The sequence below is a fragment of the Rutilus rutilus genome (assembly GCF_951802725.1).
Source record: "Rutilus rutilus genome assembly, chromosome: 9".
Lineage (NCBI taxonomy): Eukaryota > Metazoa > Chordata > Actinopteri > Cypriniformes > Leuciscidae > Rutilus > Rutilus rutilus.
In genome coordinates, this window is record NC_140223.1 from 11,269,091 (window position 1) to 11,285,367 (window position 16,277).

At 35.6% G+C, this 16,277-nt stretch overlaps 1 protein-coding gene across 2 annotated transcripts; it reads right to left on the bottom strand.

Annotated features, from left to right (window-relative positions):
* Positions 1 to 765: 765 nt before the first annotated feature.
* LOC311297518 (C-type lectin domain family 4 member E-like) lies at positions 766 to 7,070 on the bottom strand. Of its 2 annotated transcripts, XM_084419848.1 has the most exons (5): positions 6,800 to 7,070; positions 4,180 to 4,281; positions 1,594 to 1,715; positions 1,422 to 1,525; positions 766 to 1,275 (listed from the first exon to the last, which is right to left on the bottom strand). In XM_084419848.1, the coding sequence occupies exons 1-5, from the start codon at positions 6,900 to 6,902 to the stop codon at positions 1,140 to 1,142; spliced, it is 567 nt and encodes a 188-aa protein (XP_084275974.1). In that variant the 5' UTR covers positions 6,903 to 7,070; the 3' UTR covers positions 766 to 1,139. The 2 variants fall into 2 exon arrangements, with proteins under 2 accessions (XP_084275974.1, XP_084275975.1); XM_084419849.1 differs by lacking the exon at positions 4,180 to 4,281 and having other exon boundaries at positions 769 to 1,275; positions 6,800 to 6,966.
* Between the last annotated feature and the right edge of the window lie 9,207 nt (positions 7,071 to 16,277).

The following is a 16,277-nucleotide window of genomic DNA, read 5'->3' on the forward strand; positions in this document are numbered from 1 at the left end:
ATGCAGGAAACAGCAGAAAGTGCCTGAACCTAAGCTGCATTCCAGTCCAAAATTGTCATGCCCTTCACTCGCTAACTTCCCTCAGTCTCGTTCACTCGGATGTACGTCATTGCATACGTTGGACGAGTGCCCACTACTGGCGGAAACTGCGGCGGGCTGAATTGGAACGTCCTAAGCCCTTGGTCACTTGGAATCAGCTAGTTGATTTATTATTTACATTTTTTTCCCCTCTAATAATTTGTTTAATTCAGCATCCAAATGTATATAGGTGTATTTTTAATTTTAAAAGGTTGTTTTAAATTTAAAAAATATATAATTAATATATTATAGAGTTGTTTCAGACATTCTTTGGTTGTTTGTTGTGGTGGTGACTAGACGAGATTTGTGGTGATGTCACAATCGTACTGCATTGTGGGATGTTCAGGTGCCTGAAGTATACAGAAGTAGACTCGCTCCCTCGGTCAAAATCGAGGAAACGAGGGTCTGTCCAGATAAACTTCCCTCGTCCACTTCACGAAGTGGAACGCACTTCAAAATGGCGGCGGGGATTCCCCCGAGGGGAAGTGCTTAGGGAAGTTTGCAAGTGCGTGTCTAAAAGTGGACTGGAACGCAGCACTGATGTTTCTGTTCCTCTCTGCTCACTTCAGTGTGATAAACCTCCTCTCTGCTGCGCCCTGCTGGACTGGAGCAAATATATCCATAGTGCAAATATATCCATAGTGCAATAGTGCAAAAAAGCAGATACTCAATGAAATAAAACAAAATGCTGAGATAATAATGTCAACTGACCATTTTATTAAAACAGAAGCAGTTCAGAAGCAGTTTCGCAGTCACTCAATATCAGAATAATAGGGTGAATCAGAGCAATCCAGGAAAACTTTATACTTATGTACTTTACTGTGATTTTTTACATCAACACTTCAGGCCAGCAAATCAGACACATTATAACACCTAGAAGAAGGTTATGTTAATATCTTCTTGTGGTTGAGAAAGTTATGAACACATCAGATGTAAAGCGCAGAATTTCACATGAAAGTTTTAAAAGACAGGAATCTTAATAATGAATTATGTGAAAATGTCAAAATAAGACTGATTCCACAAGATAATTCAAGTAAAAGCATGACAGGAATGGATGAAACCTATTTCTCACAAATACATTTTATCTTTTCTGAGCATGGGTAATCATGCCAGTTGTGCACACTGTCTCCTACAGGATCAAGTATGATGCAGTCCTCATCTCCAGCATAGCTATCTGGCTGACCTTTTAACCAAAACCTGAATAAAATGTGTCAGATTTTCAATTATTCAGAACTCCAAATGTTCAATCAATCTGATGGTTTTAATTTTTAAAATAAGAATAAACAAAACAAATACAAACAAATAAATCCACAGTGGTTTTATGTGAATGTTTGATCACTCACCCGTACTTCAGTGGTGAATTATCCACCCATTTCATGATCCCCTCAGTCTCAAAGTCAGACAAACCAATCCACACTTTCTCCCTGACTAAAGAAGTTATGTGCCTCTGTGTGAATAAAAACAGGAATAAGTGTGATTCCTCTCATTGATTAACAGACACTCACACAAACTCACCTGCTTCTCTTCAGTGTTGATAATGGCCAGATCAGCTCCTCGATCCCTGCAGTACTGCCTACTCTCAGACCAGGTTTTCCAATCATTGGATATGAACAAGCCATCTGGACCCCACTGATATGCTTAAATAAACACAAACTATTTAAAACTGTACACAGCGAAAACACCAGTGTTAAATAAACTCTCCTGGGAGCATTATTTGGCTCCACACTCAAATGTGTTCAAATGTTAAAATATGAGTGTTAAATGAACACTGAAGCAGCGTTAAAGTTAATGAGATAATTAAGTGATTAATTGAGTGATGACAGACCATTATTGAAGACACCTGATGATAACAAGCAGAATCACCAAAGGAGAAAGTCACTATTTAAGTCACCATTATTGTGATCACTGTTTGATTTAGTTGGGCTTATTAACATTAGATTTTGGGACGAGTTAGGATGAGCTTGGCTGCTGTAACTGAGTTGTAACAGACAGATGAAAAAAGAGAAAAGTTGATCTGATGTTGTTGGTTGTGTTTTGACATATTCATTATTTGACCTGAATCACCAAACTCATATAGAGCCAAATCACTGAGTTAAAACAACAACATTTATTTTTAAAGCACATTTAAACACAATATAGATTAATCAAAAGTGCTGTACAAAGTACAAGCCAGTCTACACAACAATTACAAGTTTCCAAAAGCTAAAAAAATAAAAATATGATTTAAGAATAGATTTAAAAATGTCCAATGAAGGGACAGACCTCACATGGGAGAGCATTCCAAAGCTTGTGCCCAGCCACGGAAAAGGCCCGATCACCCTTTGATTTGTAGCGACACTGTGTCACAGTTAAGAGCAGGTGATTAGAAGATCTAAGTGCCCTATAGCAGGACACTATGGCACAAGAAGAGCGCTCATGTACCTTGGTGCACGGCCAGACAATGCCTTATATATAAACATAAGGGATGCTAAAATAGGGGGGATATTGTCTCTCTTTTTAGACCCAGACAAAAGTCTTGCGGCCGCATTTTGAACAACTTGCAATTGTGATAATGAAGATTGAGGGAGACCAGAATAAAGAGAGTTGCAATAATCAAATTGTAATGTTACAAGTGCATGAATTACAACTTCTAAATCTTTTCTTGAAAGAAGATTCTTCAACTTTGCAATAGATCTTAAATGAAAAAGGTACCTCTAATAACAGAACTAATTTTCTTATCAAAAAATGAGTCAAATATTACTTCAAGGTTTTTGATTTGTTTGCGTACATTTGGTGAGAGAGGACCTAACTGGGCTTCCAGAGCAGGGGAGGAATTTGCAGGACAACCTAGAATTAAAAACTATGTTTTATCCTCATTTAGCTGAAGAAAATTATTTGTGATTCACCTCTTGATATTATTTACACATTTCAATAGCACATTGAATAAAACAGTGCTGTCAAGCCTTACTGGAAGGTAAAAATGAGAATCGTCTGCATAAAAGTGATATGAAATGTTATGCCAAGGGAAGCATATAAAGGGAAAAGAATAAAGGTCCCAAAATGGATCCCTGGGGCGCACCAAACAAAACAAGCTCAACTAAAGCAAACACTGATCACCATAATGGAGACTTAATTTTCTCCTTTGGTGATTCTGCTTGTTAAAGCTACAATATGTATTGTTTTTCGTCGCTAGGGGTCGCTAACCTCTTACAATAACAAAGGCGTAGGTTGATGACGCATAAGCGGAATTATGAAACTTGCTGTCATGCTGATGGATCTAATAATGTTTATGTATGAGTGAATACATTGATGTTTTTTAACATGACTGTGGTACGAAGCAGGTCACGATTGCTAATAAGAGACAGAGATATCAGCGCCACATGCGAGTCCCGCGGATATAAAGGAAAAAGGAGATTTCATTCTACCGAACTACCCGCAAGTGCTGAATTAGGCCTGCTACTCACACAGGTCAGTTTATTAGATGAATGAAACTTGTGAGGTAACGCAGCACTGTTTCACTTGGTCTAACGCTACACTATCACACTAAACTGCATTTGAGTTTGTTCAAAATTATAATGTTATTCTATGTGTTAGTTTGTTGGCTGTATGAGACTAGCAGTAAGCTAGATTAACATTAGAGTAACATACTGATCATATTCTAACAATTCATCATGTTGAGCTATATTACTATTGATTGATTATATAACTATTGATTAGTTTTCTGTACATTTACTCACCTGTCTAATAAAGTACATGCAAGAGCGACATCTCATCAAGTCGAAGTTAGATCAAGATCAGCTAGATCAAGTTGATCAAGATTGATCAAGATCAAGTCAAACATTATGGATCATGGCAAGCAGACTTTGGGACAAAAGGAGAACTAAAACGTAGATCAATATTAGCCTGGCGTTTTCGAGATGCCGAGAGCTCCACCTCCGCGAGGATCTTCAATTATGCTCAATCATCACTAAATTAATCACTTAATTATCTGCTTCAGTGTTCGTTTAACACTCATATTTTAACACTCTTGAAACTGATAAGCCCATCTGCGTGGTTTAACAGTTAGGGTTAGGGTTAACACATTTTTTGCTGTGTATACATAAAAAATGGGGGGAAAAAAACCTTGTTTAGAAGTGGCCCAAAAGAACTGCAGTATCATGCCAGCAATCAGAAGAAGACAAAGGATCCCGAGACACACTATGATCAACACCAGACACCGAATTCCTCATGACAAACAGGAACAAAACACAAATATTAATGAATACACTCCATATTGTCCGAAATATTCTTTTAAAGTCAAACTTTGTAAGTAATTTATGGAGCTATTAAAAAGTATGTTGTTTTATAGCGAACATCTGGAATTACTACTGTAAAATATGCAAACAAGAACATATAATGACAAAATAAAACAAAAAATGAATTCTGTTTATTAGGGGTGACCCCGAATAGTCATGTCACTTGAGGGTGCTCAATGTCTGATTTCACATTGAACTGCCGGTTTTCTGTCAATACGTCAATATACAGCCTATTATGATAATTCTGTTAATAAAAATGGGCAAAGAAAAAAGCTTTTAATAAATATTTTTAACGTGCGTGAATAAATCCAAACACCCTGACAGATTTAAGTTTCACTTTCGATCTGTGACCGGCAGAGGAACGTCTTGGTTGCAGGGATTTAAATATTTAAAAATGTCTGGGATAAGAACATCTAAAGTTTGGAGGGGGGGGGGTGTAAAAAATTAAATAAAACTTGCATCACAAGGTGTAATTGTGATTGTCAAAACATTTGGTAATTAAACTGAATTTTATTAAGTTTAGTGACAACATGTTACAATGATTACATGGTACAATGACTGGTATAGGCTACTGTTTATATTGCTTAACACAAATTTAACGATTTCAATTCAATACTTGGGATTTGATTTAAATCCTGATTCAATATTGACTAATTTTGGATAAATATAAGGAAGGCTACAGTAGATAGCCCACATGTTATTTTTTTCTCATGAAAAAAAATATCTCACATAATGCTATGTAACCATAGAGAGCCCTATCAGCTGGTATTATTAAAGGTTACAAATAACTAATTAAATCAAATATAATGTGGTTTTCATTATAATAACAATTATGTAATGACACAAGTAAAAATATAATAAATATGTAAAAAAGTGCAGTGCACATATTCAGCAAAATACTCCTCTTTATCTATTTGTTTTAGTCATCTAACATGCTGCTGGTCATTAAATGGTTTAAATGTAACGTTCTGTGACACAATTGTTCTCCTGTTTCATATCAAGAGTAGTAACCTGCTCTGTCTTGTTTGACGGTCTTCGTGTCCTCTTTGCTCTGCGATTTTTCTCTGCGTGAGAAAACGGATGTGTGGCGTGAGCGTGTGAAGAGTCTCGCGCTGAATGCGTCGAGTTGGCAGCTCTGCTTTTAGAAGCGGGATAGATCGGCGGCGGCCATAGACCGTAGGCGGCGGCGTTCCTCCTTCCACCATGCTGCTTCTCCATGTGAGGACTGTTGTTTACATTAGACTAGAAGTGCGCACCGGCCGCATGCTTATACATGTGGAGATTGTTTACATCAGAGTGCGGCGCGCACGTGTGTCAAATTTCAATTTAAAATTAAAATTGGGTTGACGTCTTAAACATTTGACTTTCCACACATTTGTTCTTCATCTTGTGACTTGATTCTGACTTATTTCTTTTTGCTTTTTATTTATTAGAAAGGTATATTCTGTTTTAATTTAATTCTGTAAATTAGGCTAATTGTTGATTATTTTTAATAAGAAATCCTTTAGATTACATTGAAAATGTTGATAATCTTATGCTTTACAAACACAGTGCTGCTGTAATCAATAAAGTAAATATAACTCAGATATTAGGCTCTAAAATAATTATTTAATTTCAGGCCAAATAAGTATGTCAAAACATAACCAACACCACCTGATAATCTTTTCTTTTTGATCATCTGGCATGCACTCAGTTACAACAGCCAAATAAATAAATAAATAAATAAATAAAGTTATAAATGAAAGTGGCATGAGCCCAACTAAAGCAAACACTGATCACCATATGGAGTTTTTGCTGTGCACACACAACATTCGACTATTAGTCGACTATAGGCAAGACTTGACGATTCTGTTTCAACAAAATCCTCAGTTGGGGACACCCCTACTGTTTATACATTTCATATAAAAGCAGAAATATTGACATATGTGACCCTGGACCACAAAACCAGTCACATGGGTCAAATTTTTTAAATTGAGATTTATACTTATCTGAAAGGAGAATAAATAAGCTTTCCATTGATGTATGTTTTTTTAGTATAGGACAATATTTGGCCGAAATACAACTATTTGAAAATCTGGAATCTGAGGGTGAAAACAATCCAAACATTGAGAAAATCGCCTTTAAACTTGTCCATTTATGTTCGCGATTGTGCTGCATTCACACACAAAAATAAATGTTTTATATATTTACGGTAGGAAATTTACAAAATATCTTCATGGAACATGATCTTTACTTAATATCGTAATGATTTTTGACATAAAAGAAAAATGGATAATTTTGACCCATACAATGTATTGTTGGCTTTTGCCACAAATATACCCGTGCGACTTGTGGTTTTGTGATCCAGGGTAACATATTGGTCTTAGAAAACAGAGACAGAAATCTAACAGTTATCATTTTCTGACACCTTGATGCCAAATCTGCTTCAAATAAAACACTATGCTTACTGTGATTTCGGGATCTTCCTTCATTCTGGCTGTGTCTTTGAGGTCCAGTTGTGTCTTTAACATTTCTGCGTTTAGCATTTTCATAGTAGTCCTCTAATTCCATTATTTGTTCCTGTGTCTTGCAGTACGTCTTGACAGATGAGCTGTGGTTCTTAGAATGATGACTGCTTTTAGTAGTTGAATTTTTATAGTGCTAAATAGGAAGTGATTTCCTTTGGCATTGGCCTTTATATAGACTTCCTGCCTCAAACTCTCCTCAGACCCAAACCATGACTGTGTCTTGCACATTCAACACATGTAGTGAGCTAAAAAAAAAAATGTTATGGAATATGCAATTATTCTATTATAATTATGCCTTTTGGTATATGAAGTACTGATGTGTCGTAGTAAACCACAATTGTAAGTGTATTAAGAAAGTGGTTTTATAAAGAAAGACACCAGAAGTTGTTGTTAAACATTTTATTAAGAAAGTGTTATATAATGTAAGACACTTGTAATAATCATTGTAACCATATATTAAGAAAATGGTTTATGATGAAAAACACTGCAATTGTTGTTGTAAAATCATTTATTGAGAAAATGGTTTATAAAGAAAAACATACCACACTGAATGTTGTAAGCATTTATTAAGCATATGGCAGAGTAGAGAGAAATTGAAAATGTATTAGAAAGAGCTTTGCCAAAGAAAGAAGAAAAATGCAAGCATTACATGTTTTGCAGACGAGATCCAGAAGATCCAGAAGAAGGAGGACGAAGAGGCAAAGGCTTTAATGACCAAGTCCTAGGGGGTTTCCAGGAGGGGATTACCAATGAACAAGTTTTAGGGAGTTTCCAGGAGGGGATTTCTGAAGATGTCAAAAAGTTGAGGGACTTTAAAAGGATTGGAATGACATGTCCAGTCAGACGCTGATTCACCAAGGACGGCTTCTCCGGTGTTAGATGCCTTGCCATTGTGCCTCATGAAGTTAAAAGCTTGTAAATTATTTGGTTTTGATTTACTTTTATTTTTAGTACCTTTTATGTAAACTAGTTAATCTGTATTTAATAAAAAATATATATAATTGAAATTAAGAAGCTCACCTGCCATAAGTCTCTGTTTTACAAAAGATTGAGCTGAACTGACCATGGAGAAGTCTTCTATGATCTAAATATTGTAAGTATGGAAATTCAAATGCTTATTATTTAGGACAGATTTGACTTACTTTACCTAACCTGAGAATAATTAAAATTAGGTAAAAGGTGTTTAAAATCACGCACCATAAAACAACCCAAATTAACAACCCAAACAGCTCTAACTTGACTGTATTCATAATATAATTAACTGTAAGATAATTGTGGCAAGCAGGGTGGGGCCAAGAGCCAAGGGAATGGAGCAAGGCCAGTCGCTCAAGTGCTAATGAGCTCCGGTCTCGAGCCTCACGGAGGAGCTCCAGAAGGATAAAAGGAGGAGTGACGACAGTGACGGACGAGAGAGGACCAGGCCTGAGACATTTCCCTGTCAACAATTTGATCTCGAAGTGATCCCACCATGAGCCCCCAGGATACTCATGAAGTGGTCACAATTTGAGCCCAGACAGCAACATTGGCCCAGATCCAGCCCACATCTGGGTCATGTGGAATCTACGTGTACCAGATGTGGGCCGGATCTGGGCTGATGGCTGCGTTTACACTGGCACAAAAAATCAGATCTTTTACTAACATCTGACCAGAGATGGGAAGTAATGAAGTACAAATACTTAGTTACTGTACTCAAGTAGATTTTTCAGATATTTTTACTTTACTTTACTATTTATTTTTGTTCCGACAATTTACTTTTACTCCTTACAATTTCGGAATATCAGTATTTTCTACTCCTTACATTTTACAAAATTGGCTCCTTACTTTAGTTTCAAATAATTTCAGTGGAGTTACTGTTATTATTTTTCGTGTCATCAACCCTTTGCAGGGATTTTGATTGACAGGCCATCTGACCAATCATAATCCGCCATCCGCCATTTTGTCCGACAAAGCAGTCAGGAGAGAAAGTAGATTAACATTGGAGGATTTAAACTTGAAAAACGAAGTGTACCGATGTCTTTCCGCGGCTAAAACTCCTTCTTATGTTCATTCATGTTTATTTGATGCTATAAATTAACTAGAAGGAAGAGATGATCGGTTCACGAGCAGCTTTAACTGATCGATCTGTCAGACACTTCAAAGAGACACAAAACGGTATTTATTGTTTCAATTTCTTTAAAAAATGACTAAATTTGAAAGGTGAGACTTTGTTTCATATAAAAAATAACCTGGTCTGTCCTGTCTGTCAGTGCGTTGTCAGTGTCCTCTCTGCTCCGCGATGTATTTTTCACTGCGTGAGAACATGGTGTGGCGAGAGAACGGCATCGCTTGTCGAACATAGCAACGGTAACTAAAGGGTGCGGGTCTTTGCGAATATGGGATTAATATCCTGCCATGATTCAAAACTGAAAATAAAGTTCTGAAAGGGTGAAACTAAGTGTTCGAAAACTCAAAATCTAACAAAAAAAAGTTTTGCAAGATCGAAAAATAAGATGTGCAAGTTTGCAAAATGTAAAAAAAATAAAAATATCTCTGCAAACATTGTTATTTTTGAGATTTCCTTCTTCAGAACTGCAACTTTTTTTTTACGATGTTGCGGAAACAATTTTCCAGAGTTTCAAATTTGTCAGTGTTCTCCCACTGTATTAGTTTGTTTTCCAGGTTTGAAACCTTGTAAATGGTGATCTGAAAACTGGTGTGCGAATGTGTGAAAAAAAGTTTTGAAACTCTGAAAACAGAGTTTTGCAGGCTTGCAAAGTGGTAAAAAAAAAAAAAATCTCTGCAAACATAATTTTGTTTTTGAGTTTTCCTCCTTCAGAAGTGCAACCCTCTTTTTTACGGTGTTGTGCAATCATTTTTTCAGAGTTTCGAATTTGTCAGTGTTCTCCCAGTGTATTAGTTTACTTTCCAGATTTGAAACCTTGTAAATGGTGATCTGAAAACTGGTGTGCGAATAGGTGAAAAAAAGTTTTGAAACTCTGAAAACTGAGGTTCGAAAGGGCGAAACTTACTACATTACATTGCATTTGCACTCCCATTGCAGACTATTTTTTCAGAGCTGAGTTTACAACACCCACTTTGCGGAGATACGCACACACAGTTGCGAGCTTGCGACTCACGTGATTTGTGGCACCGTTGTCACGCAGCTCTGCTCTGAAACTCTGAAACTCAGACTGAGCGAAAATGAAGCTTCGCAACTTCGCAACTTAAAAAAAAGCCTGGAGGGAGGGCCTTCTGCTCTTGGCCAATGCTTTGCTGTCTGCTGACGTAGGCTACAGTCCAATCACAAGTCGTATTTACTGGAAAGGTGGGATTGACCGACAGCTCCGCCATTGACTAAATTCTCACTCTCGAAATTATCATACTCGCTCTCCTCACACAGCGAGCGACTCACTTTCCTAAGCTGGCGACTCACTCTCACACAGCGAGCAACTCACTTTCATCAGCTGGCGACTCACTCTCCTCTGATGGCGACTCACTCTTCTCACATAGCGAGCGACTCACTTTCATCAGCTGGCGACTCACTCTCCTCAGATGGCGACTCACTCTCCTCACACAGCGAGCGACTCACTTTCATCAGCTGGCGACTCACTCTCCTCAGATGGCGACTCACTCTTCTCACATAGCGAGCGACTCACTTTCATCAGCTGGCGACTCACTCTCCTCAGATGGCGACTCACTCTCCTCACACAGCGAGCGACTCATTCTCCTCACGCAGCGAGCGACTCAGTCATGTACATTGGCCTAATATTATAATAAAATCTCAAGTACTGTATTGGTGCAATAACTAACTTAAGTAAACTGTTCAATTTTGTGTTGTAAAAATAATTTATTCTGAACCAATAATCTTAAATTGATTCGCATTGCATTTTTTTTTTTTTTTATAAAGGCAATTTCCCCCTAACTGTCATCTTTCAAGTCAAATTCTATACATTTTAAGTCACTATATTGCTTTTACCAATCAAATTGACTAGAATAAACAAAAACGTTTTTCCCACTGCAGAGAAAACTGCATCAGAGGTGGCATTTATAAAAAGTTTAATATGCAAAACAAGCATAAAAAAAAAAAAAAAAAAAACATTGCTTTGGTATCAAATATTCAACATGAATGCATGAGGCAAAAATTAACAAAAATATTTTGTGTATATTATGTGTATCTTATGTTTGTTTAATGACTGCTGCTGGCCAATAAAAAAAGCCAATAAAATTGGAGTTGTATGAATACAATTGGAGTTAAAAAACAAAAAATAATCATAAAACATAATGGGGCATTCATGTTGAATATTCTTTTGAATGGTGTTATCAAATAATAATCTGTTATAATCTGATAGAGAAAAACAACATGAAAATAGGCCTACAGTTAACTAATGTGATCTTTACAAAAACATAATGGTGTATGTAACTTTGAAATGTGTTTTACCTATTTTGATACCAATGTGAATCAGCAAAAATGTCACATTTTCAGAATATTCCATTTTAAAGATAATTTATAAAATAAACTTTTTAAAAAGCTGTGCATCCTGTTTGTGTATCCTGTGCTCTTTCGTCATTGGCGGAGCAGTCGGTCAATCCCACCTTTCCAGTAAATACGACTTGTGATTGGACTGTACGTCAGCAGACAGCAAAGCATTGGCCAAGAGCAGAAGGCCCTCCCTCCAGGCTTTTTTTAAGTTGCAAGGTTGCGAAGCTTCATTTTCGCTCAGCCTAAGTTTCAGAGCAGAGCTGCGTGATAACGCTGCCACAAATCACGTGAGTCGCAAGCTCGCAACTGTGTGGGCGTATCTCCGCAAAGTGGGTGTTCTCTGCTCTGCTCAGCTCTGAAAAAAGAGTCTGCAATAGGAGTGCTAATGTAATGTAATAAGTTTCACCCTTTCGAACCTCAGTTTTCAGAGTTTCAAAACTTTTTTTCAGCTATTCGCACACCAGTTTTCAGATCACCATTTACAAGGTTTCAAATCTGGAAAACAAACTAATACACTGGGAGAACACTGACAAATTCGAAACTCTGAAAAAATGATTGCACAACACCATAAAAAAGAGTGTTGCACTTCTGAAGAAGGAAAACTCAAAAACAAAATTATGTTTGCAGAATAATTTTTTTTTTTTTACCACTTTGCAAGCCTGCAAAACTCTGTTTTCAGAGTTTCAAAACTTTTTTTCACACATTCGCACACCAGTTTTCAGATCACAATTTACAAGGTTTCAAACCTGGAAAACAAACTAATACAGTGGGAGAACACTGACAAATATGAAACTCTGAAAAATTGTTTGCACAAAGACGTAATTTTTTTTTTTTGCAGTTCTGAAGAAGGAAATCTCAAAAATAACAATGTTTGCAGAGATATTTTTATTTTTTTACATTTTGCAAACTTGCAAATCTTATTTTTCGATCTTGCAAAACTTTTTTTGTAAGATTTTGAGTTTTCGAACACTTAGTTTCAACCTTTCAGAACTTTATTTTCAGTTTTGAATCATGGCAGGATATTAATCCCATATGCGAAAGGTCAATTGGATGGGAATACGTTGCATTTGATGCACCACTACAAGACGACTCGACAGATTCGGTAGCATTAATTCGCGGCAAATCATTACATACATGTAGATTCCTTTAAATGTTAAGGGGAAGATTAAAAAAAAAGAGAAACGTGATCTGTGAATATTCACAGAATTGAATTCATATCTTGCTACTCAGTCACAATCTTATGGAGTCAGAGTCTGACACAATAATCATATCGGCTATGTGATGTTTTAGGCCTATTGGCAGACATCCATTTAAAATGTAGACAATGACATATAAAGAACCTTTTTTCCAAATCCACTTAAGTTTCTCAGCTTGCACTCTAGTAACATTTGTGTGGTCCAGATAGCTTTGCATAAAAATGGTTGTCATTCGCAAGGCTACTTTTACTTGTATTAAGTAAATTTCCAAGCCTGTAGGCTACTTTGTTACTTTTACTTGAGTAAAGAAGTTAAATCAGTACTTCTACTTTTACCAGAATATTTTGCCAAACACAAGTATCTGTACTACTTCTACTTGAGTACGGGAAGTGGAATACATCAAATTGACATAGGCTACGTCTGCATGCTTAAAGTGATTCTCAATTGTAGCGGCGGGTATGGGTGGAATATAGGCTACGATTTAATATGAATGACGTGCATCAAAATCTTTTGTTTATTTGTGATAATCTTAGCACTTTATTATTATTTTCTAACCTGTATTATGACTGATATTTGACGAATTGCTTTGTTCATTTTTTTGTAAGTTTTGGACAAAAGCGTCTTCTAAATATGTAGCCTAAAATGTAATAATTATAATAATTATAATTATTATAATTATTATTATTATTTGAGTTCACTTATAATACAGTAATATGTTTGTCATAAAATAATTTATCAATGCTTTATTTGTATAGGCCATAACCTAACCTTTTACAGTTTTGGATAAAATAGGCCTACATTCTTTGCATAATTTTTGCTTAAAAATAAAGCATTCATAAATTATTTTTTGATAAACATATTACTGTCTTAAGTGAACTCATTTATAGTTATAAACTCGAATAATAATAATGATGATAATAATAAAAATAATAATAATAATGATTATTATTATTACATTTTAGGCTACATATTTAGAAGACGCTTTTGTCCAAAACTTACAAAAAAGGAACAAAGCAATTCGTCAAATATCAGTCATAATACAGGTTAGTTAGAGTAGACAATAATAATAAAGTGCTAAGATTATCACAAATAAACAAGATTAGAAACTCGTGGGTACGGTTTATTAATCCGTGGGCACGATTTGTTAAACCGAGGGAATAATTTGAGAATTCGTGAGTATAGTTTATAAACTGAGTGGACGGATTGCAAAACCGTCGCCACGGATTTTTTTTTTTCTCACACAGGTGACTTCCCGGGCTCCGTAGTACGTTAACTTCTTTGCTACTGCAGCAAAACTAATCGCCCCTCTGGGACAAATAAAGGTCTTGAACTTGAACTTGAACAATGCCATATTGTAAGGTTTTATAATAAAGGCATTGTGCTATATAGAATCAAATGCATAGATGTGTATATGTGTCAAATGAAATGCAAAACCTCAATATATAGTTTGTTAAATGTCACAATATCTCAAGCTTTAGCCCCCAAAAATTCGGAAAATAGTGATTTTAATTTTACATAGTGATGGATTTTGAAAAGTTGCATTTTGTCTACACCTGGTGACCATTTTAATGAACTGCAGTCTTGTACACTCTCAGAAAAAAGGTACAAAAGCTGTCACTGTGGCAGTACCTTTTCAAAAGGTACACTTTTGTACCTAAAGAGTGCATTTTAGTCCCTAAAAGGTACATATTGGTACCAAAAGAGTACATATTAGTCCCTAAATGGTACATTTTAGAACCTTTTCTTTTTTTTCTGAGAGTATATATTCTCTGGAATAGGGTATATTGGACATATTATATCTGCCTGGTTATATGTTGGTGTATTGTTCTGCAGAACGAGGCAAGACTTACAGTTACATGAGAACCAAATTACTCTTGAATGAATCAATCAATCAATCAATCAATCAATCAATCAATCAATCAATCAATCAATCCATCCTTTATTGCCCCGAGGGGAATTTGTTTTGCACTCAAGGGAGCCACATTGACCATTAACACAGATAACATAGAGGATACAGTAAAACAAAACAAACAACAACAACACAGCAATGGTGGTGACGTGCAATCATCAGTCCAATAACTAAAATGAATCAATAAATAATTAAATAAATAATCAATAGTACACATTTAAAAAATGTCTATGCCTGCCTGTGTCTGATCTGTTCTGTAACTGAATGCTCCTTGGCACAAATTATGTAATGGCACGTTTGGTTTTTGTTAGGGGCATTCGAAATCTACGTCCAGTGGGGAGGGGGGAAAACTCTGAGCAAAGTGGTGGGATGGATCATCCAGTATTCTCAGAGCCAAATTGAGGGTATACTGATCTGTGAGATTGGAGATGCTTTTAACATCAGATCCAGTAATTTTCCTGCCCAGTTTAGTCACCTTGTCCAGCATGTTCCTGTTCTGGACAGAAAGACCTAGGTTCTAAGGTTTTAGGTTTAGAAACTAAAAAAAAATTAGTTATAAAAATATATCTGATTTTGTTATATTTAAAGGCATCCTTATTTGTTAAATACCTCATGACAAATTAATTGTGTATTCGCACTGTATGTATCATGCTGATAAAAGCTGGTTGAATCTTTTTAGAAGTAGGACTATTAAATAATATACAAGTATAAGAAATAAGCACACTTTTTGCTTTAATCTATTTAACAATCTAAAGTTTAACACAAATGATACACCAGGTTTTAACGCCTCAGTTAGATATTTTCTTCCCCAGTACTTCTGATGTTTGGCCTCCGATGGGTATAAGATTATGCTTTTGAAATAAGTTTAGCACTAAGTAAAACTCATTTACATTTACATTAATGCATTTGGCAGACGCTTTTATCCAGAGCAACTTACAATGCATTTCAAAGTAAACATTTACATTCTTATCAGTTCTTGCTTTCCCTGGGAATCAAACCCTAAATGGACTTTTATAAACCTCTCATTCTCTGTGTGGACAATATTGTGTAAGGACCTCTCTTTCAAAAAAGTGTTTAGATTGTGCTTTTATAAAGTACATTTTTGTGGTGATAGTTAGAATATCAGTGGGTCAGTGCCAGCATACATCTAAAGGATGAACAGAACGAACAGTGGAGAATATATATATACACAATTAAATATAAATATAAATTTAGTAAAATAGAACTAACAAATAGGCATAGAACAATAAACAGTAAACAGCAAAAAGATCATTTGAAATCTAAAGAGATTTACTTCATTAATCAGCATAGTACTGCTTAAATCAGATTGGCAGGGGTGGCATGCTTTGGCCACACCATCTGTCCAATTAATCAACCTTACCTCTATTTAATCCTGTTTTTATTAATAGACAATCCTGAGAAGATTACTTGAAATTGTATTGGAGAAATGTTTTCAACACAAAGTATGTTTACCTGTTTCCAGCACATGTAAAACTCAAAGTGTTATTTCTCACTTTTCCATATCAGGCTAAAACTTTTTAACTGCATTAGTATGGTCTAAGATTAAAATTAAAATTTTAAAATCAAAATCTCAAATTAGACACATTTTACTCAAACCACTAATACTTTAAAATTATACAAAATAATTAATAATATTATTATATCTTTAATATTACAGAATGTTTATGAGTATATCATCATATAAGATACTAGATTTAATTAATGAGTGTATACGTTGCAGGGGATATTATATAAGAAGTCCCAAGAATCTCAACAGAATGAATGTTCAGTAATCTGTTTTGGAAATTGTTAATCGTCTAAAGCCAGATTTACTATAACGGGAACACTGATCTT